Source organism: Panthera uncia, chromosome A2, assembly GCF_023721935.1.
Source record: "Panthera uncia isolate 11264 chromosome A2, Puncia_PCG_1.0, whole genome shotgun sequence".
In the NCBI taxonomy this organism is placed as follows: domain Eukaryota; kingdom Metazoa; phylum Chordata; class Mammalia; order Carnivora; family Felidae; genus Panthera; species Panthera uncia.
The window spans coordinates 149,067,353-149,092,086 of NC_064816.1; the positions used below are offsets into that span (position 1 = coordinate 149,067,353).

Below are 24,734 nucleotides of genomic sequence, written 5' to 3' on the forward strand. Positions count from 1 at the left end.
CAAATTCAGATGTGGGTGATGTGACTCCTGTGGGCTTCTACCCAAGGCACAATACTGGCTCCCAAGGTGGAAGCTTGATGTGGAAAGAGGGGGAAGACCCTGAAAGAATTCCCCAGGCTGTCTGCACAGAGCTAGACTTTATATAACGTTCTGTAAGCCATGGGCTTAAGCAATGCCCTGGGAACTTAAAGATACAGCTGAGACTCAACCCTCAGGCCCCATTTCCTGTGGGGTGTTACAGGTGACTCCAGGGTGCAGCTGAACTTGAGAACCAGCATGAATCAAAACGCAAGAGGAAACTGCTCTTCCCTGCTCTTTCCACGGCAGAGCCCAGAGGCCAGGGGGACCCCAGAACGGGAGTCTCACTTCCATTCCTCAACAGGGACTGGAGTTTCAAGTTCTCACACCCCAAGTGAGGCCGAAATGGGTTGGGGCAGAGGAGACGTACTCTGGCCAAGACTGACCGACAGTCTGACGACCGGGTACAGAGGCCGCACGCGGCTTTTCCGTTCGACTGTACTGTACTGTTTCCAGCTCGACTGGCCGGTACTCTTATGGGAATGTTCAGGACCGAGGCCTCCTTCCTTGGCTACATACGTGTGAAGTCTCACCCCGTGTTTCCTAGCTTCACTCCTCATAAATCAGTTTTCAGGGCCTCTGAGCCTAAAACAGTTAGCTACAGAAAGCACAATTCTGATTACAACATGATACTTCCACTAAGAGCACTCATCAGAAAGAAAGGTAACGCACAGGAACACAAAGAGCTTTCCCAAGTGAATTCCAGACGTTTTTGCTCTAAATGCATATGACTGTTGCCCTATTTTTAATTTACCTTAAAAAAACCACATTGGTGGGGCGCCTGGGTGGCTCAATCAGTTAAGCGTCCAACTTTGGCTCAGGACACAATCTCACGGTTCGTGGGTTCGAGCCCTACATTGGGCTCTGTGCTGACAGTGCAGAACCCGCTTCAGATCCTCTGTCCCCCCCCCCCCTCTACCCCTCCCCCATTGTGCTCGCGCGCTCTCTCTAAAATAAGTAAATAAACATTTAAAAAACACCACACCGGCAAGCTAAGTGATCTGGGGAGTCCCAAAAACCAGAGCAGACTGCCCAGGCCAGCCTTGCCTTGGCCTAGAAGGCCTAGAAGACCTCATGGGACCTCCCTGAGCTCAGGGGGTTAAGGGCTCTGTCACAACAAATGGTGTTTTCTCATCAGACAGATTTGCAGTTTTACAAAATTCAACTCCCCTACCAGAAATCCAACCCTACCTACCATTAGTCTGAGCTTTTGGAAAAGACTTTTTTCTTAAGATTACTGGGGAAAGATCACAGCATCCTACAGTCTGGGCCAAAGGGAGCAAGACATCAGAACGGTTTCTTTGGAAGGTGGTGACTCATTGTGGGGTTAATGAACCTTGAGAAGATCCCACAGGGGCCCTCCTCCTGCTGCCATTTAAGACCGTTTCCTTGTGCCCTTCCCTTAGGAAAAAATCAAGAACAGCTGGGAATTGTGCGATCTTCAGGAAACTCTGCAAATATATGTAACAGTCTGGCCAGGACCCTCAGGGGTGGCGGCACACTGACCCAGGGACAGTCTTGCAGCAACTGCTCTTTTTGAAGAAGCTCGGAGCCAGCTAGGGTCAGAGAGAGAAGAGGGGTAGGCAACCTGAGCTAGGAGCCCTGAGCCCCCCCCGCCCCCAGTTTGACAGGACACTATCGCACAGAGCAGGGGCCTCCTCACGGGCCAGTGAGCTCCCCAGGTGTTCATGGGGGTTACAGGTCCAAGGCTCAGGAACAGGACAAGGCAGAAACTCTCCACAGCTACCACATCAAAAGCAAGCACTGTAGAATTCTCTGAGGCTCCCTCTCCTTTCCCAAGGAGCCGCCTCACATCGCTGCCCATCTGGGACGAGGGCCCTCACCAGCCCAGCCACTCTGCCAGGCACCCAGGAGGACCCAAGAGGTTTCTGCAAGGGCTTTTCGCACTTCAGCTGGGAGAAGCCACTGCACACTCCCCACCTGCCTGGCCGGGGTTCGCGGACACTCTGGACTCACAGAGTCCTGTCCTCCCCCAGCCACCGCAGGGGCTCCCTCTTCCCGAACGCTCCCGTCCCTCCAGCCCAAGTATGTGCTCCTGCCTCAGTTTACGTGCTATCTTATGAAGCCTCCAATCGTCCCCAGGCCGCCCCTCTGCCGCGGTCATGGAGCAGAGCATGAGCACACCCTTGTGCGTCCTTCTCGAACCGGGAAGAGAAAAAAGTCCTCCTTCCTTGCTTTCCTTGGCTTGGCCCTGTCAGCCTTCGGAGGGCAGACAGGGGTTCTCACTCACACAGCATTATTTCTGCCAGGCTGCACCCTCTCTCTGCCTGCTGACCTTGTGCACAAACCCTTCTGAGCCTCGGTTTTCTCATCTGTAAAACAGAAACTCAATAAAATGATACACGTGAAACTCGCCCTGTGCCTGTCCTCCAGGACTTGGTCAACGAATACTCAGTGTAGCTGCGAGCATTCCCTTCTTATAAAAACACTGTTGGTTCCGCTCTCTGCTCCCACTCCAGCCCTGCCCCAGGCCAGGCTTTCTTTCTCCTGTCCCCACCCTTGTCCCAACGTCACCTGGAGCTGGCTTCCAGGCCCCTCACTCAGAGGCTTGGCCCGGAGGGGAGACATGGAGGTCATCACAAAGGTGGCAGCTGAGGGGCAATGGGGTGTCCTTGGTCCAGCACCCACTCCTCTGTCACAGCCATACTGTGGGGCCAGCACTACGGGCAGGAAAGCCGCCAGCAGTCTGTGCTCCTGGCAAACACAGCAGTTCAAGAGCTAACTTCTCCGATCTGTGTCTTGTGTGGCAGGATGTGAGCCGCGTGTCCTCTAGGGAGCCCAGCCTCCTTATGTCTGCTGGGCGGTCACCCCACCACCTCTGGTCCTGACTCCTGGGCCTCCTGTCCAGGACCCTGTAGAGCAGCAAGGCCCTTGCCCTTTGAGTTCCTGGAGGCCATCTGCTGTCACCCCGTGATGGGCAGGAAACATGGCCTGGCAAATGGGCCTGGCCCAGCTCAGCCACGCCCACCTCCTTAAGGCCACTTCTCTGTCCCCAAGTACCCAGCTTCCCTCCAGGTCCACACCTCCAACCCTCCCTGGCCCATGGCCGTGGACTTGACCCCAGGCTGCCTGGAGCTACCGTCCTGCAAAAATCCCTCGGCCCACCGGCCCCTGCCCGGGGCCTCCTGATGTGACACTGTCACCTATGGCACCTCAGAGACCCCAGTCTGCTCCCACCTGAAGGTCAAGTTCCTTGAAGAAGCCTCACTGCAACGCGGGGGACAGGCACCCCACACCTGGCCCTGATAGGGAGCAGCAGACGCAGAAGACAAAAGAGACAAACGATTCCTTAAGATCCACGGCGAAAACAAATTGCCGTAATTAACACGTGCCACCTCCACGATACATGGGCTGCCACGTGGTTGGCGTGAAGCAGAGAGGCATAAACTGCAGAGAGCACGCACTCCAATAAAACGGCAATAAACGATGCGCCTGTGAAGGAACTCGGTTCAATTCTGCTCCAAAACCTTGTTTAAGTGCTTTTATTGTTTCTGTGTGAAAGAGCACAAATGCTTTTTGAAAATTGCTTCGGCATAAGCCTCCCCTTCTCCGGGAAGTGTTTCCGATGCCCCCCAATCCCTGCCCTGAGCAGACTGGGTGGCCCCCACAGGGCCCCCTCCATGTCCCCATTCTGTGTTTCCCTCCCTGTGAGCCTCAGCGGGGGTCCACAGGGCTCCTCCCCCCCCCCCAGGGCCCCCACCCACCCAGGGGCACACAGCAGGGGTGGGAGACACACTCCCGGTACAACAGTGGTCTGGACCAGGTGGTCTGCAAACATCAGGGGAGCCCCAGAGGTTGGTTGCTAAGGGGACCCTTGGAGGACAGATGAAATTCTTATTGGAAAGATCTTTAAAATAAATAAATACATCAAATAAAAGCGTAAAGATAGGAAAACATAAACAATCTTTTTTCACAGAGGGGAAGGGAGGGAGCAGTAATGTCCCCTCACGTGGCCACAGTCACCTTTTTTGGGGTTCCGTCCTACATTAGAGAACAGCCCAGTATCAGATAAACAGCAACAATGACAACAAAAACGGGTAACAAAAGTTCCCCGAGTGGGGACCGGGCTGATGTCCCCGAGGGCTCATGCTCTGGCAGCTCTGTCCGCAGGAGCAGCTGCTTGCTCGAGAGCGATGCCCCTAACTGAAGCCTTCGCTGGCTGCCTCGGGGGCCCACAGGCCCAGCTTGCTCAGCAGATGGGGGGATGAATGGGGAGCCTGGGCTGGGAGCACTCAGCCTCTCATTCCATGAGACCCTCCTCCGTTCCATGAGAGATAGGAGTCTCCCTGGGACCCTCTCTCCCCACACTTGGGCATGAGAAGGATGGCAGGGAGTGACCATCATCTCTCCGGATGCCCACGCCAGGGAGGTGAGCCCTCCACCTCCTGTTAACGTGGTATGAAGGAAGCATCTGCCAGGCCATTCCAGAGACGCCCGGGGGAGCCCACCCGCAGGCCGGCTGGCCCAGCCTTCCCTCTGGACCTCAGCAGCCCCCCTTCCCCTGAGGCTCCAGCCCCGACCCAGCAGACCAGAGGCTGAGGTAGGAATTCAGCGTCTCAGCTCCTCTGAACAGAAATTGCTATCAAGCCTCTGAGGAACATGCTGTCTGATTTAGCGAGTCTCCTCCCACCCCCAAATTTAATTACAAAAAAAAAAAAAAAAAAAAAAGGTTTTCCCCCCAAAACCTCATCCTCATGTATTCAAACCCAGTCCTCCGGCAGCAAGGGGAGGGAGGGATGCTTTTTGGTGTCCTTGGTCCCACCACTGTCAGGGCAGCTCATGTTAGCTGTTACTCGGGGGCCCATGTTTACTTAGCCTTGCCACTGCAGAGGCCACTCTTGACAAGGAATCCTTTTCACGAAAAGCCACCAGCTGCAGAAAATCGGCAAGGGCTAAAATCGTGTCTGGTGACAGAGGTGACAAGACAGCCATCATGGAGGGTACGAGGCAGCCCTGGAGACAGGCTCTGACTAAAGGCCAGCTCTCCCAATGTCTGCCCATGGGGCCCCGGGCAAGCCACCCAAACTCTGGGAATGTCCACCTCCTCTGGGGCAAAGCAGAATCTTCCAAGGTAACAGGAGGTGTTCTGCAAGGCTCTTTGTTTAGGGAAGAGTTGAGGCAGGTCTCCAGGAGCCTCTGCGATGTCTTCCAGGGCTTATCTTCTAGCATCTTCCTCCCTCTTCTGATTACAGGAGTGGGGGCCTCTCGCCAGCGTCTCCTCCAAGGCAGCCCCACTGAATTCTTTTTTTTTTTTTAATGTTTTTTTAAGTTTATTTATTTATTTTTGAGAGAGAGAGAGCGAGCAGAGGAGGGGCAGAGAGAGAGGGAGAGACAGAATCCCAAGCAGGCTCCACACTGTCGGCACAGAGCCTGATGTGGGGCTTGAACTCACAGACCTTGAGATCGTGACCAGAGCCGAAACCAAGAGTCAGACACTTAACCAACTGAGCGACCCAGGTGCCCCAAGCCCCAGTGAATTCTTAATTCTCACTGGCACAGTCGTTTCCATCCCTCCTGGGAAGACCCCACGCCTGAGGCTACCGTGGACTCACCGGGTCCCTGACCAGCACTTCTAGAAACAAGCAAATCTGATACATGCACTCCTCACCTCATGCCCCAAAGCAGAATTGCAAACAGAGCTTCTTAAGAAAATCCCAATTGGCACTCTCTGAGGAATCCTCACTACCACCCTTTGAAATGTGATTTGTCCCCATTTCACAGATGAGCAAACTGAATCTTGGTGAGGCTTGATAACTTGCCCACTGTCCTCCAGTCAGATCTGTTGAATTCCACATCTCTGCTTTTCCACTTACAATTCTGTCTGTCAACCGTGAAATGCAAAATCTCAAGAGTTGATTATAAAAGAGAAAAACAGTGAATTGCTCCTTACGTTTTTTTTTTTTTTTTATTTTAACTTCAAAAACGTACTCATAAGTAGGGCTGAATATATTTTAAAGCTTAGCTGGGTTAGTGGAATTTTTTTTTAAGAGCAGTAAATGAGCCTGTGTGAGCACAGGCAGAGACAAGCCACCCCACCTCTCTGAGCTGTGGGTCCTCATCTGTGCAGTGGGGCCCCGGGGGGTTGAACTCATGGACCTTCTGAGGCTCTGAGGCTCTTTATCATCCTGTAACTAATCTCCTACTCATGTGCCGGCTGCCAGTTCCTGTGACTCCTTTCTCCTAAGCCAGTGAGTAGATGTACTACTCTTTCCTCGCTAAAATCTGATCCCAGACTCCATTTAGGCCTCTGGACAGCATTCTTGGGCAAAGGAGACTTTTTTCTTTTTTTCTTTCCTTTTTTTTTTTTTTTTTTTTTTTTCTTTTTTTTTTTTTAGCTTCAGCCTAGCCCTCCCCACTTATATCCTGAGATGGGAAAATGGACTGAGCAGGCAATAGGGAATTTAAAATGAGCTGGAAAAAAAAAATCCTGCCACAATAAATCGCATCACAGTGGAGATCTCTATCTAACCAGAAAATTCTCAGTCCAGACAATGGCTCATTTATTTCCAACAATATTCAATACAACAGAATTCCAGGCCAACAAAAGGATTTCTACAGGTTCTTGGGAGTTGGTTGCAAAGGGATTTAACCTACATAGAAAAGAGAGCTGTTCAATTATAGATTCCCAGGCGTGAGGGAGACCTTTGTAAATAAATTGTAAGGGGTCTTGCTGAAAATGCGGCTACTTCCCTGGGGAGCATCTCACCTACCGACAGTGTGAGGCCGATGTACCGCGGCCCTGCCTAGAGGACGTGTGGGTAAATATTTGGGTAGAGACGGTTGCTGCTGGGATGGTGGGCAGAGCCAGCTATCGGAGGAAATGGCCCTCTCTCCCAGGCCCAGAGATGATACATTTCTAGAAACATCCAGGCAGGCAGCCTCTAAAGACTCCTGGGCTTTCCAAACACATTTCCTATTCTATGGTCAGCAAGACCGCGCTGTGAGCATGGGCGGTAAAGAGGAGGCAGGAAACAGGAGGGTGGGGAGGGGTCTGGAAGCCAGCCTTCTAAATTTAACATGCAGTTGCTTTTAGGCAGAGTGGATAAAAAATAAATTCCAGTGCTTAAAGCTCTTATCTTTGTTTACCATTTCCCCAAACAGCACCTGACCTGGGCTCTGACTTTTAGACTGAATTATCAACACGCACACAGGAATGAGGGCTGGGGGGGTGGGGGCGGGGGGCGGTGCTGGGGGTGGAGGTGGGGGGTAAATAGGGCAAGTTCATCACTCTCCACCTTCACGTGACATTTCTTCAGCCAGCAGGTGACCCAGGATCTGCTAGTGTCACAGGCTGTCCCTGGGTAGATGCGGTGCCATTTTGGGGGGGGCGGGGGGGCGGGTAGTCATGACGCTTCAGACCATCCTAGATGTGGAAGTTACCATGAGGTCACACATGTCTACCTGCTTTCAATGAGGGATCCATGAATATCCTCCAGCAACCTCTTCAGATGCTCAGTGACAGCTTTTGAAAATCTCCAGTGTGCATGGGGCTTGTCTATTTCATGAAGTTCTAGTCATCTGAAAATCCTTCCCTATATTGCATCAAAACTGTTCTCCCCACGCCTTATACCATCATCCTGGGTCTGCCCCACTAATGAGAGGAGCAGCACGTACTTTTCCTTTGTCACATGTCTGCTGCTCAGTCGTGTGGCAATGCTCTCATTTCTCCCCCTTGGTTTGCTCAGGTCCCCCGAATTCTTGGGAGTGTGCCCCTGGAAGTGGCATGCCAGCCCCAGCTCACTCGCCGTCGCTCCATCCCCTCTCCACCCGCTCATCTGTTAACCCTGCTGATGCTGGCCCACCCCTCCCTCATTCAGTTGACTGATGCAAAGGCCATTCCTTGTCCTTTATCTCCATGGCTGTGTCCAGGAGACCCGAGACTATCCAGAGTCTCTTCCTTTCCAGCCCCTCAGCCTCCTTTCCCTGGGAAGCCCTACAGTTCAGTCCTTGGTGCCCTGCTTTTCTTCCAGCCCCCATCCCGGGGACTCATCCCCCTCTGTGCAGCTGAGCGGGACACCATCTTCCCCAACACAAGCCTGCCAGAGCTGAGCTCTCCTGGAGGAGGCAGCCCACCCGGACTGGTCCTCCGTCCATCTTTCGGTGCCCCCAGGAATGAAACCTCGGGATCGCTTTCATCACTTCACTCCCTGCCCCCTTACATCCGAAGACTCACCTCCCTGGACTAGTCTTCCTTCCTTACGATGACTCTGTATCAGCTGCATATGAGAGTTTTCCAGGGACCATTTAGAACACTACTAATTCCTGCACACCAGTCCAGACCAACTAAACCTGAACATTTCGGGGTAGGGCTCCGGGCTCGGTGGGGAGCAGCCAAGACGGGGAATCACTGCTTGCACTGCTTCTCTTTCAACCCCCTGCCCACTCTGACCACTGCTCTGTCATCAGAGACCCTCACTTTTGCCCAGGCTATTACAATAGTCTCCTTGTTGTCTTGTTGACCAGCTCTTCCTACTGTCCTCCTCTACATCATCTGTCAGAGTTATAGTCATTTTCAGTGCGTCACTTCTACTCATCAAACCTTCAGTGGCTCCCTATTACCATAATAATAAATCTCTGAAGGAACAAGTCAACAGTTTCCCAAGTACAGAGTGAGTTGAATGTATAGGACTGTGTCTTGTCTCCTCTCTCCCCCTGCCCCCACACTCTGCTAAAGGCATGTCACACCCATGTCCTAGACATACTATCTATGTGGGGACAGAGTGAACAAAAAGCATCGGTCTGCAAATTAAATGCAAAACACTCTCTCCCTGGTGCAGAGAAAGTGAGCTGGGTGATTTAACCGTCACTTACTTAGGGGCTTATCTCTTTAAACATCATATACCACTTGGCTGTTAATGGAGAGAACAGAATCCTAAACGTTACATAACAACAGATAATCCAAAGACTCGAATCTAGTTGATTTGGGAGTGTGTTTTATGCTTATGAGTCCTTATGTCTGATAACTGGGACAGTTCTTTAAAATCAGGTGATTAGAGATGTGTCTTATTTGTCTCTACCTCTCCTTTTCCCTACACGCCCACTAGAGGGATAAATAACTCTCCTCCCAAATAATACACTACTTTTTCCTCTCAACCCTTTCCTGGAATAGAGATAGTGGTTGCGTTTCAGCGAGTTGGAATCTGGCGGCAGAGGGAAGAGGGTCAAACCCATAGTGAGATTAAATAGAAGGAACTGGAATGTATGTCAATGACCTGTTTTCCAACTGATTCACTTAAAGTTTGAGGTACAACCAATTCCCTTATGACCCAGCAAAGCCACTCCTAAGTACAGAGCCAACAGAAATGTGTACGTATGTCCACCAAAAAAAACATATACAAGGGGCACCTGGGTGGCTCAGTTGGTTAAGCATCCGACTCTTGATTTCTTGATCTCACGGTTCGTGGCTCTGAGCCCCGCATCAGACTCTGCGCTGATGGCAGAGTCTGCTTGGGACTCTCTCTCTCCCTCCCTCTCTCGCTGCCCCTCCCCTGCTTGCACACTCACTCTCTCTCTCTCTCTCTCTCTCTCTCTCCAAATAAACTTAAAAAAATATATATATATATACAAGAATGTTCAGCTTTATTCATAATGGCCCCAAACTGGGATGACTCAAACGTCCACTCACGGTGGAAAGGATGAGTTGCCGGGGGAGCACCACCCAATCACTCGAGCGGACACACTTCGGCTCCACACCACACCGTGGCTGAGTCTCCAAGACCTGGCCCCGCACACACACAGGCAGGCCTGGGCAAAAGCCCACAGACAGCATATTCTGTTTATACACAGATTTTTTAAAAGGTAAAAGTAATCGCTCGTGTTACAAGTCAGGATGGCAGATGCCCTTGAGGGGGCTGTGATTGGACAGGGTCACGGGGGCGCCTCAGAGTGCTGGCAATATCTGGGGGCTTGATCAGACATGGTTACGCGGGTACGCTCGCCCTGTGAAAATTCACCGAGCTCTGTGCTTTAGGTTGTGCTGTATTTTTTCCGTATGCATGTGATTCCTCCATAAAATGTACAAAAGGAAAGGAAGAGGGGAAAATGGGTGATAGGCATTGAGGAGGGTGCTTGTTGGCCTGAGCGCTGGGTGTTGTATGTAAGCAATGAATCATGGGAATTTACTCCCGAAGCCAAGACTATACTGTATACACTGTATGTTAGCTAACCTAACAATAAATTAGTTGTAAAATAAATAAATAAATAAATAAATAAATAAATAAAATATTTTAAAAATAGGAAAGGAAGAGAGGGAGGGAGGAAGGGAAAGGGGGGAGGATGGGAGGAGGGGAGAGGGAGGGAGGTCTATGCAGTACAGCATGATGGACAAGTCTTAGAATTTGAAGATCTGGATTTAGTTCTGACTCTGCTATTTACTAGCTGTGTGACCTTAGTTAAGCCACTAACCTCTCTGAATCTCTGTGTGTTTTTTTTTTTCACCTATAAAATAGGCAGCAAAAACTGCCCTACCTACCCCACAGTGCAGTTGTGAGGACCAAATGACAGAACTGATGTAAAAATCCTACTGTACCCAGTAAAACACTGCAGGGGGGCAGAGTGCTATTATTATCTTAGATCTCCGAAGACAGGAATTCTTATGGAAAGTCAGGGATATTGATAAGGCTCAACCCAGGGCCTTCGGTGATAAGGGCTGGCACTGTGGTGTGTGTGTGTGTGTGTGTGTGTGTGTGTGTGTGTGAGTGAGCGCACACACAGGCGGGTTTGTGTTCTTTCATTACAGTCTTGTCACCTAATCCCTTAATGGCCTGGCCTCAGAGTACAGGAGCACCTGGAATAATCCAGGGGTTTATGTGAGATGGGTTCTCTTTCCTTTTCAAGTGGATATAAATAGATACTATACACACTCTCCTAATTACCTTTTCTAAGGCAAGGATGCATGTCTGCATCTAAATCTGCCAAATTCTTTAAGTTAGCAGGTAGGACTTTCTGGGCACTGGCTAGGCAAAGCAGTGATGTTGATAGAAAGATCCCCCGCCCACCTCATAGCCCACCCTATCCCTCCATCCCCCACTGCTTCTTGCCCCAAGCCTGGAACAGCTCACGTGGGCCCATCTATGGAATCTCAAAGCCAGGAAGTCGGAGCCTCTTTTAGAGAACTGGTCAGTGGGGAGCCCAGATCCCCACTCAGGCCTCGCCTGCATCTTGGGGACCGGGCGCAGGGGGAAGGGGCTTTTCTCCTGGGCTGGTGGTCAAAAGGGCAAAGCGAAGGTTGTTACATTTTCCGCAGTTTGGTTTCATACTATTATCGTACGTTCCCCAGGGAATGAGAGTGAATGGAAATCTTTATTCTTCATATGGCTGTACAGCCCCTGGCTGTCCCCACGCTAGCATGTCCAGTCTTAAGGGATTTCGAGCTCCCTGCTTCTAGAGGGCAAAGGCTGGCAGAATTTAGCCCACTTTATATAACACCACGTCCGGCGACATATGCGTGGGCACTCACTAGTGCCATCCGATGCTGCCCTTGTTAGTCCTCGGGAAGGACAAAATTGAAGCCGCCCCCACTTCTATTTCCTTTCACAAAATAAGAAAACGTTAATTTTTCTATGAGGTCTCTGGCTCTCCAGGAAAAATCTTTTTGAAAGCAGTGACATTTTTATTTGCTTTTTCTCATTCTATCTGCACACACCGTGTGTGTGGTGTAAGTGTAGGTGTGAGTGACGTGGGGGCAGGACGTGCATGTGTGCACGTGTGGGTGCGTGTATGCACACGTGTATGTGTGTCTAGCTCTCGAAGAAAATGGCACACAAAAATCTGAATGTAACAAGGTGACCTTAATAGGTGAGGGCAGTATTATTTCCTATTTAAAAGGATTTATCCACAAATTTTCCATAACGTTCCCTTAACCATCAGGTTTATCCCTTGCATTTAAATATTGGTTTACAGATCTAAGCTCTAAGAGTAAAAGACTAAGAGACCAAGAACCTTGGAAGTAAAATTAGAAGTTACTGCCCACTGAAAATCAACATACAGATGAAAAAACCTTCTGGAAAATCAAGGAACTCTGGACTGAGAATGTAAACCACAAGGCAAAGATTCAGTTTATTTTTAAATCTCTATTTTTCCCAATACTTAGTAATTAAATATTTACTATTTAATCAATGTTCCCCAAAATCAAATATTAAAAAAAGATTTAACATTTCTTTTTCTTTTCAAACTTGTAAGAGCATAGTGGCTTATTTTATGAAATAAATCCCAGCTGAAATAAGTTCCATGGGATTTTAAAATCACTTTCTTCCTTAACACATCCTGATAGAGTCATTTAATTCATGCAACAGACGGCCTCGTGATGAAATGAGCTCCCTGCCTCCAGATACGTTCGAACAGAAGAATTACCTGTTCCTTCGGTACATTACCAAAGATGCAGAGATCTTTCACCTTCACAGTCTCCTCCACCCTGCCCTGTGAGCCAGGCATGACCCCAACTTACAGACCAGGTGACCTGCTGATGTTGCCCTTGGCACTTGCCCCAAGGCCACAGCTGCTGGGCAACAGATCCAGGACAGGATCCAGGGACGGATCCAGGGATGGATCCAGGGACGGAAACCCCAGCTGGACCTAGTGACTACCCCGAGGCATGGCCAAGGTCGGGGAGCAAGGCTGCAGTAGCAGCCTCGCTGGGTGGGAGGCAGGACAGGTTGATTCTAATTCTGAGTAATATGGCCTGCGTAACCGAAGTCAGGAAGAACCCTGGGGGATGGCTTTTTATCTTGATCTTTTGGAAACACAAGACGCTTAAAGTGCTTCTTGGTTCAAAATGAGAGGATGTTCTGCTCAGATGCCCCTCAGTTCTCCCGACATTCCAGGCCAACCAGGTGCTCCTCAGCCCTGAGCAGCACAGAGGGTCCAAGCACCCAAGGGCAACAGCAAGGGATGGGATGGGCTGGGCCAGAAACCTCAGCTCCGAGCTCCCGGCCTCCTGCCTTCGAGGATGCTCCTGCTATTGTAAACATTTGGGGTGAGCTGGCCAGCCTCTGCTTCTAAGGGAAAGCATTCTCTTGACTAAGCTACCCTCTCTTTCCCTTTCTCACTTCAAGTGAATTCTACACCACCCCCTCCCAACATTTTTTTATTGGGTAATTTTTTTTTCTAGATGCCAAAGACAAATACATAGCACCCATAGAGCACAAGTACCATTTCTGGTTCATTTCTTGACAGTGCTCCACCACCGACCACGCCCACCACACTTCTGACTCAGCCCAAAGGCTGCCCCGCGTGGGACGGCTTTCTGCCTCCTGTGCCCAGAAAACTGCCAAGTGTCCTACAAGATCCGGCTCCAAACCACACCTCTCCCACTTGGCCAGCCTGACAGAGCCATTTTTAATTCTGTAACGCATCTAAAAGGCTATGCCACAGTATTGTTATTTCAATTTCTATTCAGTATTTTAACTTTTTTTTTTTTGAAGGAAAACTTTATACAAATTAGAATACTTAAGGGGACTATGTACCCATCACCCAGCCTCAACAAGAGGTCAACTATGGTCATTTTGGTTTCATGTATTTCCCCACCTTCCCCCAATTCCAGTTTTTGGGTTTTTTTTAAATAAAAGTCTCAGAAGTCTTACGTCATCTGTAAATATTTCATTCTACACCTCTAAAATAAAAGGACTCTTTTCTAAAACAGGACAACCATACCATTATCATATTAAAAACAAATGAACTGGTGAGCCTGGGTGGCTCAGTTGGTTGAGCATCCAACTTGTGATTTTGGCTCAGGTCATGATCCCAGCCAGGGTCATGGGATGGAGCCCCATATTGAGCTCCATGCTGAGCTGAGTGTGAAGCCTGCTTAAGATTCTCTCTCTCTTCCCCTCCCCACCATCTCTCAAATTAAAACAACAGCAAATAAACCATAATTTCATAAGTATATCAAATATCCAGTCATGGTTTAAGGTCCTGTGATGGACTCACGGATTTTTTTTTTTTTAGATTGGTTTGTCCGAACCCACACCCAAACAAGCCCACCCACTTTTCGCTGGCTTTTTTATCCATCATAAAGACCTTGGCTTAGGCTTCATTTTCTCCTGTTAGCTTCCCTGATTCCAAATGCCTGGGATGTGTGTCCTTCTGTTCTTCCACAGAGCCTTGTGCTCACGGCTCTGAAACCCTCACCATTGGTTTGCATTCTAGGACAGACTATAAGGTCCAAGAGGGTGGGAAGGGTCAGTGTGTGTCAAAGTTATGTGCCCTGTGCCTAGCACAGTGGCTGGCCAATAGCACACATCTGCTCGGCAATGTCGAATGAATAAGTGGATGAATGAACTCTCAAACCGAACTGTTTGCCGTTCCTCCTAAGTCCATCCTACAGCACATTCCACATCCAGTATAATGATTTGCTTAGAAGTCGGCTTCCCCAAAGAGCAGAGACTTGATCATGTCTGGATCCTCAGCACCTGGCAGTAGGTGTGCATCGAGAGATTGCTGAATGAATAAGGACGTAAGTTTTCTACTCCAAGTTCTAGCTGTGAGTTTAGCCTCGCAGTTTTCCTCTCTGGGTCTCCTGTTTCTCATCTCTATGATGAAAAATTCGGATTCATGATTCCTAAGTCTTTTGGGAGTTTAATTTGTGATTCTGAGTAGGGGCCCAGCCTCGCAAGGGAGTCCCCATTTGCCATACACTTGCTGCCCTCTGCTGGTATGATTGGTGTAGGACCTCTTTATTCCTGATTTTCCTGAAAGAACTACTTCGAGGCAAAGGTCCAGATGGGCAGACTGGTCTGTCAGTGGGACAGGGATTGGAACCTCATTACCTTACCTGGGTTTGATTAAAATGTGCAGGCGTGAACCTCCCTCCATCCCATCTGCCCACTCCTCCCACAGAAAGGATCGCGGGGGTAGATCGCAGAAGGACTAATGCAGTGAGTGGTCTCAGCCCCCAACACATTATAACCATGGCGGGGGTTGGAAAGAACTGGGGCCCAGGCCCCACTTCAAACCAACAGGTGAGTCCCTGGCTGGGCAGGGCCCAAGCATCCTTATATAGTAAAAGTCGGCCCACTGCTTCTAACGTTCCATCATGCGGAGAACCGCGGGACCAAGATGATGTTTACATGTGTATCTTGAGCCAAAAGCTTGGAAGCACAGTAAAAAGCTCATCCAGAGAAAGAATAATGAAGACTGTGACTTGATCACATCAAATTCCCTTAGCCTACCTTTAAAAGTTTTCTTTCTTTGACAAATGCTGACAGCTTCTAAACCATAAATTTTGTTTGGGGAACCAATTCCATCTACCGTTAGGGACGTTGCTTCCACATCTGGTTTCTTTTTCTTTTTGTAATATGGTTCTATATTCTGGTGCACAGTACCACCATTTTTCGTGGGGTTTTAGTTTTTTGTTTGGTTTGGTTTGGTGTTTTGTTCATTTGGTTTGGTTTTGGGGTTTTTTGTTTTTTACATTTTCTGCATATGTTGATAAGTCTCCCTTGGTTGCAGATAACAGAATTTGTCTGTTGCCAACTTAGACCATAAATGAGAAAATGCTGTAAGGGTACTGATTCACCACCCACTGGGCTAGTGACTAGTCGGAGGGTGGCAAACAGAAACTGGAACTCTAGGGGACACCAGGAAATGGTCTCTTCCTGTGTCATTTGCCTCTACTTCCCTCTGCACATTTAATTCATTTCTTCTTTCTCACAGCCAACTGGAATTTTCTGCTTATTCATCCACAAGGCAGAACATGGTCACCAGCAGATCATGACTCACCTGAGCTCAGCCTCCACCCGTTGGAGAAAAACTCCTTTTTGTCTGCACTAGATCCAAATTTCCAGAATTGTACCCTTGGGTCTGAGGCTCACCCTTGGGCCAATCAACCATGGCCTGCAGGGCCAACTATGTCATTCTTTTATACAAAGTGAAAATAGGGGGCCCCTCATTCAAAACTCGGGGAAAGTGCCATTAACGGTAAATACAAAGGCTCTCCCTCTTTTCTTCTCCTCCAGCATGAATCTTACCATTCATCTTTATATCATGCAATGCCGGTTTTAAATGTAAATTATCACAGGGCATTTAACTCACATGCAGGATCACTGAAACTACACAATTTGTATTTTGTCACTCGCAGGCCAGAAGAAACAAGCACAATTCAAACTACTAAAGATTAGGGGGAAGAAGAAGGGTTCCCCAGGCTCCCCCAAGGGGGCACTCCATCAGGCACGGGGATACCAAACGGGCTGGGGACTTAGGCCCCCATGCATGTTTAGGGGTCCTGCCCCATCCTGCTAGCCACTAGACCCCTGCACGTGACCCAGCTGGGGACAGGGTCTAGGGAACTTGGGCCAGGCATCACTCCTTCCCACAGGTCCACCCCCAATGCCATGGCAGACTGTGACTCTTCAAAGATCTTTAAAACCTCTGTGCCGGGACACACTTGGTACCTGGGCCAAAAGCGGGCAGAGGCTGGCCCTAGCCAATTCGCAGCCTCTGGCCAGCCCTGAGACACACCATGATGCTGCCAGCCCAGGGCAGGCACAGCTGCCACTATGCCCACTCAAGATGCCTCAGGATACATGCACCCCATCCCCACCCTCTCTGTGCCTGAGCCCAGGCCCTGGACTGGGGAGGGGGGCAACTGTGGTTACAGGGCACGTCAGGGAGAGCGGGGCCAGGCTGGGCCCCAGGCACCAGGGGCGGGAGAGCAGGCAGCTGAGAATGGGTCGTGGGGAGGTGGCCAGAGGCGGGACCACACACAAGTGACGCTCTGAGCCCTGGCGCATCCTCCACTGTCCCATCAGACTCTACTTCCAAAGTCCCAATTCAGAGGTAAAAGGATTAAGAATCACAGATGGCGACCAAAGAGCGTTAAGCTCCAAGCACAGGGCCTTCTCAAGGGCCACATGCTCACTGAGCAGGCCCTGGCGGTCTGCTGTGGAGGTGGAAACATAGGGTCTGGCGGTAACCTTCCGAAGGAAGGGTTCCCAGAAATGAGGAGGAGAGTGAGTTGGGGAAACCAATCATTATTATTTTTTACTACAAAGTAGAAATGGAAACCCCTCCCCTTTGCCGTGCAAATTTATAAACATTAAACTACACATATTCTGTAACTTGACTTTTTTACTCCACAGTATACTACAGACATCGTTGAATGGCTGCATTATATTGAACGGCTGTTCAGTGATAGATTAGCTAAAATACTTACCAAGGACTCCAAGACTCCATGTGTCCTGGCCCCTGACCCCATCTCCTACCACTCTCCCCTCTGTCCCCTTGAGTCCCCATTCTGCTCCAGCCAGCTGGCCTGGTGTTATCTTCCTCAAGCAAACCAAGCACATCCCACACAGGGCCTGCCCACCTGCTCTCACCAGATGGCTTACTGGGCCCACCCCACCGTTTCTGGTCTGGTCTGTGGTGGGGGGGCGGGGGAAGGCAGGGATCTACATTTCTTGGGTGACCCTGATGTGGCCAATCCAGGGAGCTCTCTCTCTGAGAACCACTGGCTCAGATCCCATGTGGCCAGCTGCAGGCCTGGGAATGGCTCCCAGAGGGTGGAGCAAGGCCACTCAGGGCCCACCCCTGGAAAGTTGGGGGTTGCAGCATGAATTTGCCCACCCCCCTCCTGGTGCTGTCCTCTACTGCTCTGGGAGGGGAGGAGAGGAGAAAGCACATCTCCAAGTTGAAGACTGCTCTTGCATCAGGACTACCTGGTTGAAAGAAATGAAGCTGTCCCGCTGTCCCCCACCAAGCAGGTGTTTGGCTCTGTAGGGAGTGGGGAGAGAGAATTTGGGGAAACCTAGCAGAACAGCGAATGAGCCTCCCTGACCCCATCCTAACCCTCCCACCCACATCCTGCTCCCCAGCTCATACCCATGTGTCCCTCCTCCCCAGGCCAGGGGTGAGGGTGACAGTGTCACTCCAGTGGGCATTGTCCAAGGGGCACCGGTGTCCCCCCAACACGGGCTGCTGGGTCATGCTTTTCTACACCTTCAGTCTCTAGTATCTAATCAGTTTTCCCCAACCTTTCCTCATCTGATCAGTGAAGAACAGAATCTCCTCGTTTTCATTTGTATTTTTCATCAGGGCACCTTGTATTTCTTCTGTGTTTTGCCTGTTCATATCCTTTGACCATTTTCCTAATGAGTTTCTTTTCTTACTGATTTAAAATAGCTCTTTAGTTTCTGTTATCAGAACTTTTTTTGTGACTTCACTATGCATCCTTTAACTTTATGATGTACCAGTTAGTATCTATGTGGCCACCTCTCTGAGCCTCAGTTTCCTCCTCTAAGAGATGGGAGAACAGCTGTCTCGCAGGTTTGCAGGGAGGAGGAAGTCAGGTTGTGTCCATACAATATGTGGCCACCACCTCATCCTCCCTCAATAAATGCTTGCAGCTGAAGCTGCTGTCATTGGGTTGGAACCAAACGTCTCTATGACACTCAGAGACCCCCAGGTGCCAAACTGGTCCGGCGGGTCCCCAGTAATATACAGCACCACGAAACAAGTACAACAGGACATGCGCAGTGCTAGCCCAGTGCAGTTTGGATTGAACTGACTTTGCACTTTGTGGCGTCTCCACTTCGAGTCTGCTGAGTTGGAGCGGGACTGTAAAGCTAATGGAGAAGCCAGAATGCTGTGTGACTTGGTATAACTCAACTTTCTTCCTTTGTCACGACTCCTCCATCAGCCGGCCCCTGACTACTGCAGCCTCCAGGAACACCTGCCCTACCTGGACATGGTGATTGCAGAGACCTTGAGGATTTACCCACCAGCTTTCAGGTACGCCCGAGTCCCTCCCACGCCCCCAACACACTGCCCAAAGCCCCTTCGGCATCACTGTCTCAGGTCCTCACTAGTCCTCAGACTGTCACAACCTGGGTTATCAGGAATGCTGGAGTCAAGTTCCTGGAGGATGAGGTCTGAGCCTTGGGTTTCTTTGTATCCCCTGGGGCACGATGCCTTCCACGCAGTAACCACAGCAGTAAATGTCTGGCTCATTTTCCTTTCTGTTAACTACCTTCTCCAAGCATCACTGGGCTTTTCTTAACGACCTTCCTACCCAACCCAAGCCAATCTCTTTGGCCTCCTAGCCTGGAATGGCTTTCACTAGTCATTCATTTGGCAACTATTTACTGAGCCGAATGCTGTTGCAAGCACTGGGAAATGAGCCATGTACAAAACAGATAAAACCCCTGCCCTCGGAGTTGACATTCCAGGGGGGACCTCCCAAGGCCTGGGAGGCGTCTCCTCACTTTCCAACAACCCACACTTGTCCTATCCTTCAAACTCCAACCCAAGACTCGCCACTGCAGGCCATTTGCCTCTCCTCCCTCAGCATTTTCACGCTGACTGTACTTCATATTATATTCTTGGATACTTTTCAACCCCTCTGCAATATTTTGCCCAAGTACATCCACTCACACCAACCTGTAAGTGCCTTGAGAGCAGGAATCTGGTCTTCCACTTCTTTCCAACTCCCCCTAAGCGAGGCCTTCCAGGGAGCACAGCATCTTAACTTGGGTCCCCAGACCCTTAGGGAGGGAAACAGTGGCCAGATTTCAGGTTCTAGAAACAGAAGCAACACAAAGCATTTAACCCTATATATTGTAAGTTCCACTCTGCATGTCTATGAATGAATATACCGCATAATCCATTTGGAGGTAGCTTTTGCCATTTTAAGAGAGAAAATGTGGATGATTTGAAGCTATCTCAAAATTATATTCCAACCAAAAACATCACAGAGAGTGTGACTGTAGCGATTGTGCAGTGTTCAGACCCAGAGCAAAGAGACAGAATTCCACAGAAGGGAGTGAAATCACACGGTCCTCAAGCACACAGGGTTTCAGTCTCCCTGATCTGGGAACAGCCAGTAACTCCAGGGCCAGATTCTATGGGCCTTTCCTGATTTCCTTGGGAGCTGCAGAGCAAACTGTCTCCAATCTTCGTTTTTTAATGATTTATACCTAGCTTCCTTCCAAGGGAACTGTGGGCATCTGCTATACACATTAAAATGAAATTTGAAATAAGACATTCAGTGATAGAACAAAGGCTGTCTAGAGGAAAGAAGCCTTTACAGGACCCTAGAGATGGCCGATAACTGGAGTCAGCTCCCTGCTCGGTTGTTGAGGCTCCTGGCCGAGAGAGAAACCAGCAGAGTTGAATGGTCACGTTCTCTAGCGGGAAGAAAGTCTATCAATGATCAAAGACACGTCATTTCCTGGATCTGAATCCAATCAAGAACTCATCACGCGAGACCTTGTGGAGATGATGTGTTGAGCGACAACGTGAACAGGCTCTTTAATGCCAAAATGCTCTGATCAATTCTCCTAGTGACCTTTTTATAAACAGTACTATGAAAAAGGAAGCCAGCGAAGGCACTGCTCCAGAGAACCAGCAGCTGGTTCGGGAAGGCAGGACAAGATTTGCTGATTCCCTCATAAGGTCACATACAGTGCCAGTGCTCCGTAATCACAGAACAAATTTAGATAGAAAGTCAAGACAGGTTCACATCACTGCCCTTAGTTTGTTGTGTGATCTTGGGTAAATTCTGCACTGCTCTGTGCTTCTGCTTCCTGTGTGTTCAGTGGGCACACAATGTCTGCTCGGCCCGCCCCACAGGAGTGGTGAGAATCAGTGGGACAGAACATCTGAAAAGCCACACCACTCTAGGTGGAGCACCACGTAAGGTGCGAGGTGAAGAGAAAGAAGGACTGACCTTTCCAGTCAAATGATCCGCTTCCATCCTGCTCCAATCCTGGGCAAGCCGTGATCTCCTGGGCCTCACCTTCCTCCCCACCTACTCTGTTGGAATTTTTAACGTATCAGCCCTGCTGACTTCTGTTATCAAACAACAGAAATGAGAGAGGCAAGCCATCATTATTTTCAGCCAGACAAGAAGCCAATTCGCTTCAGCCCAAGCAATAGATTTGGTGAATACAGGCACAGTGAGAATTCTATGTTATTTTACTTTATTTTATTATTTTAATCTCAAAAAAGCATCTTGGCTTTTCCCAAGCACTGACACACCACTATTCCCCCAAAATCTCAGAATGGCCCCTGTGGAAAACATAACTCTTGTTGAAGTGTTATCACTGTGAATCCAGGTTTCTATGCAATATAATTCAGCAGATTTTTCTGGCCTTGTGTGTGGGCTGGCCTAGCCCGGCAGGAGGCCCAACCATATACAGAAGGGAAAGCCCTGGCTTTGAGGGGGTCTTGGATCCAGGTCCAAGATATTTCCAGTAAAGATGACAAAGAAGGGGATGCCAGGGTATAGCCTAGTTTGACCCGTTAGAACTGAGGCTGCAACATCAGAAACCCCCACCTTCTTGCTCTGATTTGAGCCCTGGTGTTTTGCTACCAGCTCCAAGCACATATTAATTGCATTGGTAGCTTTAACAGAGTGTTAAATCCCACAAGGAGCCTCGGATTGCTCTTAATTTCTCTGAGAAGTGAGAAGAGTATAGAATAATAATTAGGATAACAATTATATCTCCCCTAAGATATTTAGGAAAGTCCAGTCCTATAATGTGAAGTAAAAGCCAGCATAGATTATTTTTAATTTTAAAGTAATTATCTATATTACAAAAATAATATGCTTATACTTAAAGTAAAAACAAAAACCACCAAAACCAAAAACCGAAACAATACAGAAGGGTCCAAAGAGAAAGCTGACACCTCTAGTCCCCTGCCATCCTCCACCCCAGTCTCATCCCTTAGAAGAAATCATAGAAGTTCAGGTATTCTTCCAGAAATTTTATGTTCATATGAAAAAATCTATAGTCTAGCCCTTAAAAATACAATACATGGTGCCTGGGTGGCTCAGTCGTTAAGGATCTGACTTTGGCTGAGGTCAAAATCTCACGGTTTGTGAGTTCAAGCCCCGCATCGGGTGAGCCCTGCTTCTCTCTCCCTCTGTCTCTCACTCACTCACTTGCGCCCCCTCTCTATCAAAAAATATATAATTAATATAATATAATATAATATAAATATAACTTTAGTATATATATAATTTTAGTGTATATATAATTTTTTACTATATATAAAATACATATATATAAAGAAATGGGACTGTGCCATGGCCACTTGGTACAGTAAACAAGCTGCCCAAAAGTTTTCCCCTCGAGTAGAAGTTATCCATAGTGACACAGACAATGAACCGAGATCAGATTTTCAAACCCAAATTTCCTTTAGGTAAAGCAAAGCGGTGGGCGAGGGCAATTTAAAGAGGCTTGACCTTGAACGGATGAGGGAAAGCGTGGCCAGGGGAGTAGCCCTGCAAGCCCCTCCCCAGAAACAAGCCCTTCAAAGGTACCTGTGCTCCCCTAACCAGGCCTAAGAGAAGCTCTTCAGGCTCGATGGATGGATGCACCGAGATGGATGAATGCATTTTCACTGAGCGCCAACTGAGTCTAAAGAGCCTAGAGACTGCAGGGTCCTGGGCAGTAGAGGGGGTTGCGGGGGGGGGGGGGGGGTGCGGTGTGTGGAAACCATCCAGGTCACCCCTGAAAGAGGGCCGGAGCTCTTGTTCCCCTATACCCCCAGCTTCACTGCGCACTTCACACTCCGACTCCGTTTGCCCCATAGCACCGCCGCCGAGTTCTGCTTATTGCAGCTGCGCAATCGAGGCGGGGGGAGGGGGAACTGACCCGTGTGTCCCCGCAGGTTCACGCGAGAGGCGGCGCGAGACTGTGAGGTTCAGGGGCAGCGTATCCCGGCAGGCGCCGTGGTGGAGATGGCGGTGGGCGCCCTGCACCATGACCCTGAGTACTGGCCAAACCCCGAGGCTTTCGACCCTGAGAGGTGAGCTCAGTGCCTTCAAATGGGCCCCGGAGGGACACGAGAGGAAGGCCCTTGGAAGCGGCCAAGGGGAAACACCGATTTAGTAAAGTTGTCCCCAGTCAAAAGTCACGGGAGTCAGATATTTGTGAGGCATCATTTCCAAAGGAAATACCGGTACCATTTTTAAAAGCCCCCAACAGAATCCAGAGATGTAGCGTTTCAGCAGCCCTGCATGCAAGTAACAAGGCAATTTCAATTGGGGGCCCTCGGTTTCTTCAAGCCGGGAAACAGGACACAGGATCGTATTTCAGTGTGCTCTGGAAAGCAACAATAGATTTCCTTTTAAAAAAACTGGAGCTTGTTCCTAAGAGTTATGAACTAAATTTCTCCCTGAATTCATGAGATCCAGCTATGCTAACACGGTCGACCTGGATCCCCACTCCTGCCCCCTACACGGATTTGGTCCGTTGCCTAAATTTCATTTCAAGGATCCCAGATTTAAAATGAGCAGGCATCCACACCCTCCTCGTCAGAATCAATCCATATCCCTTCCTTGTGTGATCTGGCCATGGGGAGGCCCCGGGCGGGCTGTTTCCGCCTGTAGGACTTAGAACATTCTGTGGAAAGGAGCCCCGACTCTACAACCTCCTCACTGGGAACCTGTGGGCGGTGGCACCTAGATCAATAATATCGAGTGCGTAGCGGCTCGGAAATACAGTAAATATTAAGCACCCTGGACTGCAGCTGTAAGGCTTACAGCATCACCTTTGAAAACGAAAAAGTGCATTAATCCTAGTTGAAAAGGGGCAGGGGGTCAGGGGCTCCTAGGCCCAGAAAAATGCACAGGTAAGAAGCGAGCTGTGACAACACAGTAGTTGACACCTGGCTCTGCTGTCACAGAACACGTGTGGCAAATGCTATTTGGTAGCAGGTAGGAGAGAATTCCTGCGGAAGGGCCTCCCGTTAGGAAAGCACCCAATGGTTCAGGTGTCACTTGAACCAGAAGGGCAAGTGTGGGCAGGGGAGATAGCTGTCCCGAGTGGCACCAACAGATAAACTCGCAGGAAGTGGAGGGCTGGTTCCGTGGGGAATTCTGCTTAGGAAGCTGCTGATGGCTGGTGCCCTCCGCTGGCTGATGGGAAATTTGGTGCCACAGGCCCAGGTGAGGGCTGTGCTTTCTCAAGACTTATCCTCGTGAATCACAGCCTTCAGGCTCATTAACAGCACAATCAATTCTTAAGGAGAGGGCGAGAGGGCAAAGTGGGCCTTCCAGGTGATTCCTTTACGTCAGCAGTGCCTCTCGGGCTCTGCCAGACCCAGGAGAGGGCAGGACTGAAGCTCAGGGATCAGCAGCCACCTGCTCCAGAGAGGGAGGAGGCCGCGTGAAAACAGGATTCTATTGAGCATGGTGGGGTTCAGGCCCGCTTGGTAGGAGTGTGGCCTCAGATTAAGGGCTCCCTCAGCCACACCGACTGGCTGCAGAGGAAGGGGAAGGGAGGCGGGGTGTCCGCGGCCTACCCTGACCTACCCTGACCTACCCTGACTGCACGGCCCTCGCAGGTTCACGGCAGAGGCCCGGAGACTCCGACGTCCCTTCACATACCTGCCATTCGGGGCGGGCCCCCGGAGCTGCCTCGGGGTGCGGCTGGGGCTGCTGGAGATCAAGCTGACGCTGCTCCACGTCCTGCGTGAGTTCCGGTTCGAGGCCTGCCCGGAGACGCAGGTGAGCTCGCTCTCCCGGGCACAGGGGGTGCCCACCCCAGTTCTCATGGCGGGGCCGATCCTTAATCCCTCTTGGCCTGAAGAGGCCTTGATCGGTATAAGGGGGTTGGTAATAACACCTCCTCCCTGTTCATGCTGTGCGAGGCTTAAATGAGCCAGTACAGGCACTCAGGTAAGTGCCTGGCACA

General features: G+C 49.8%; 1 protein-coding gene across 1 annotated transcript in view; it reads left to right on the forward strand.

Annotated features, from left to right (window-relative positions):
- The window catches only part of TBXAS1 (thromboxane A synthase 1), a 155,689-nt gene that overhangs the window by 128,655 nt on the left and 2,300 nt on the right, over positions 1-24,734 (forward strand). Inside the window, exons 10-12 of the mRNA XM_049643045.1 lie at positions 18,731-18,822; positions 22,708-22,845; positions 24,385-24,547. Of these exons, the coding sequence (XP_049499002.1) occupies positions 18,731-18,822; positions 22,708-22,845; positions 24,385-24,547 (393 nt within the window). The remainder of the gene's footprint in view (positions 1-18,730; positions 18,823-22,707; positions 22,846-24,384; positions 24,548-24,734) is intronic.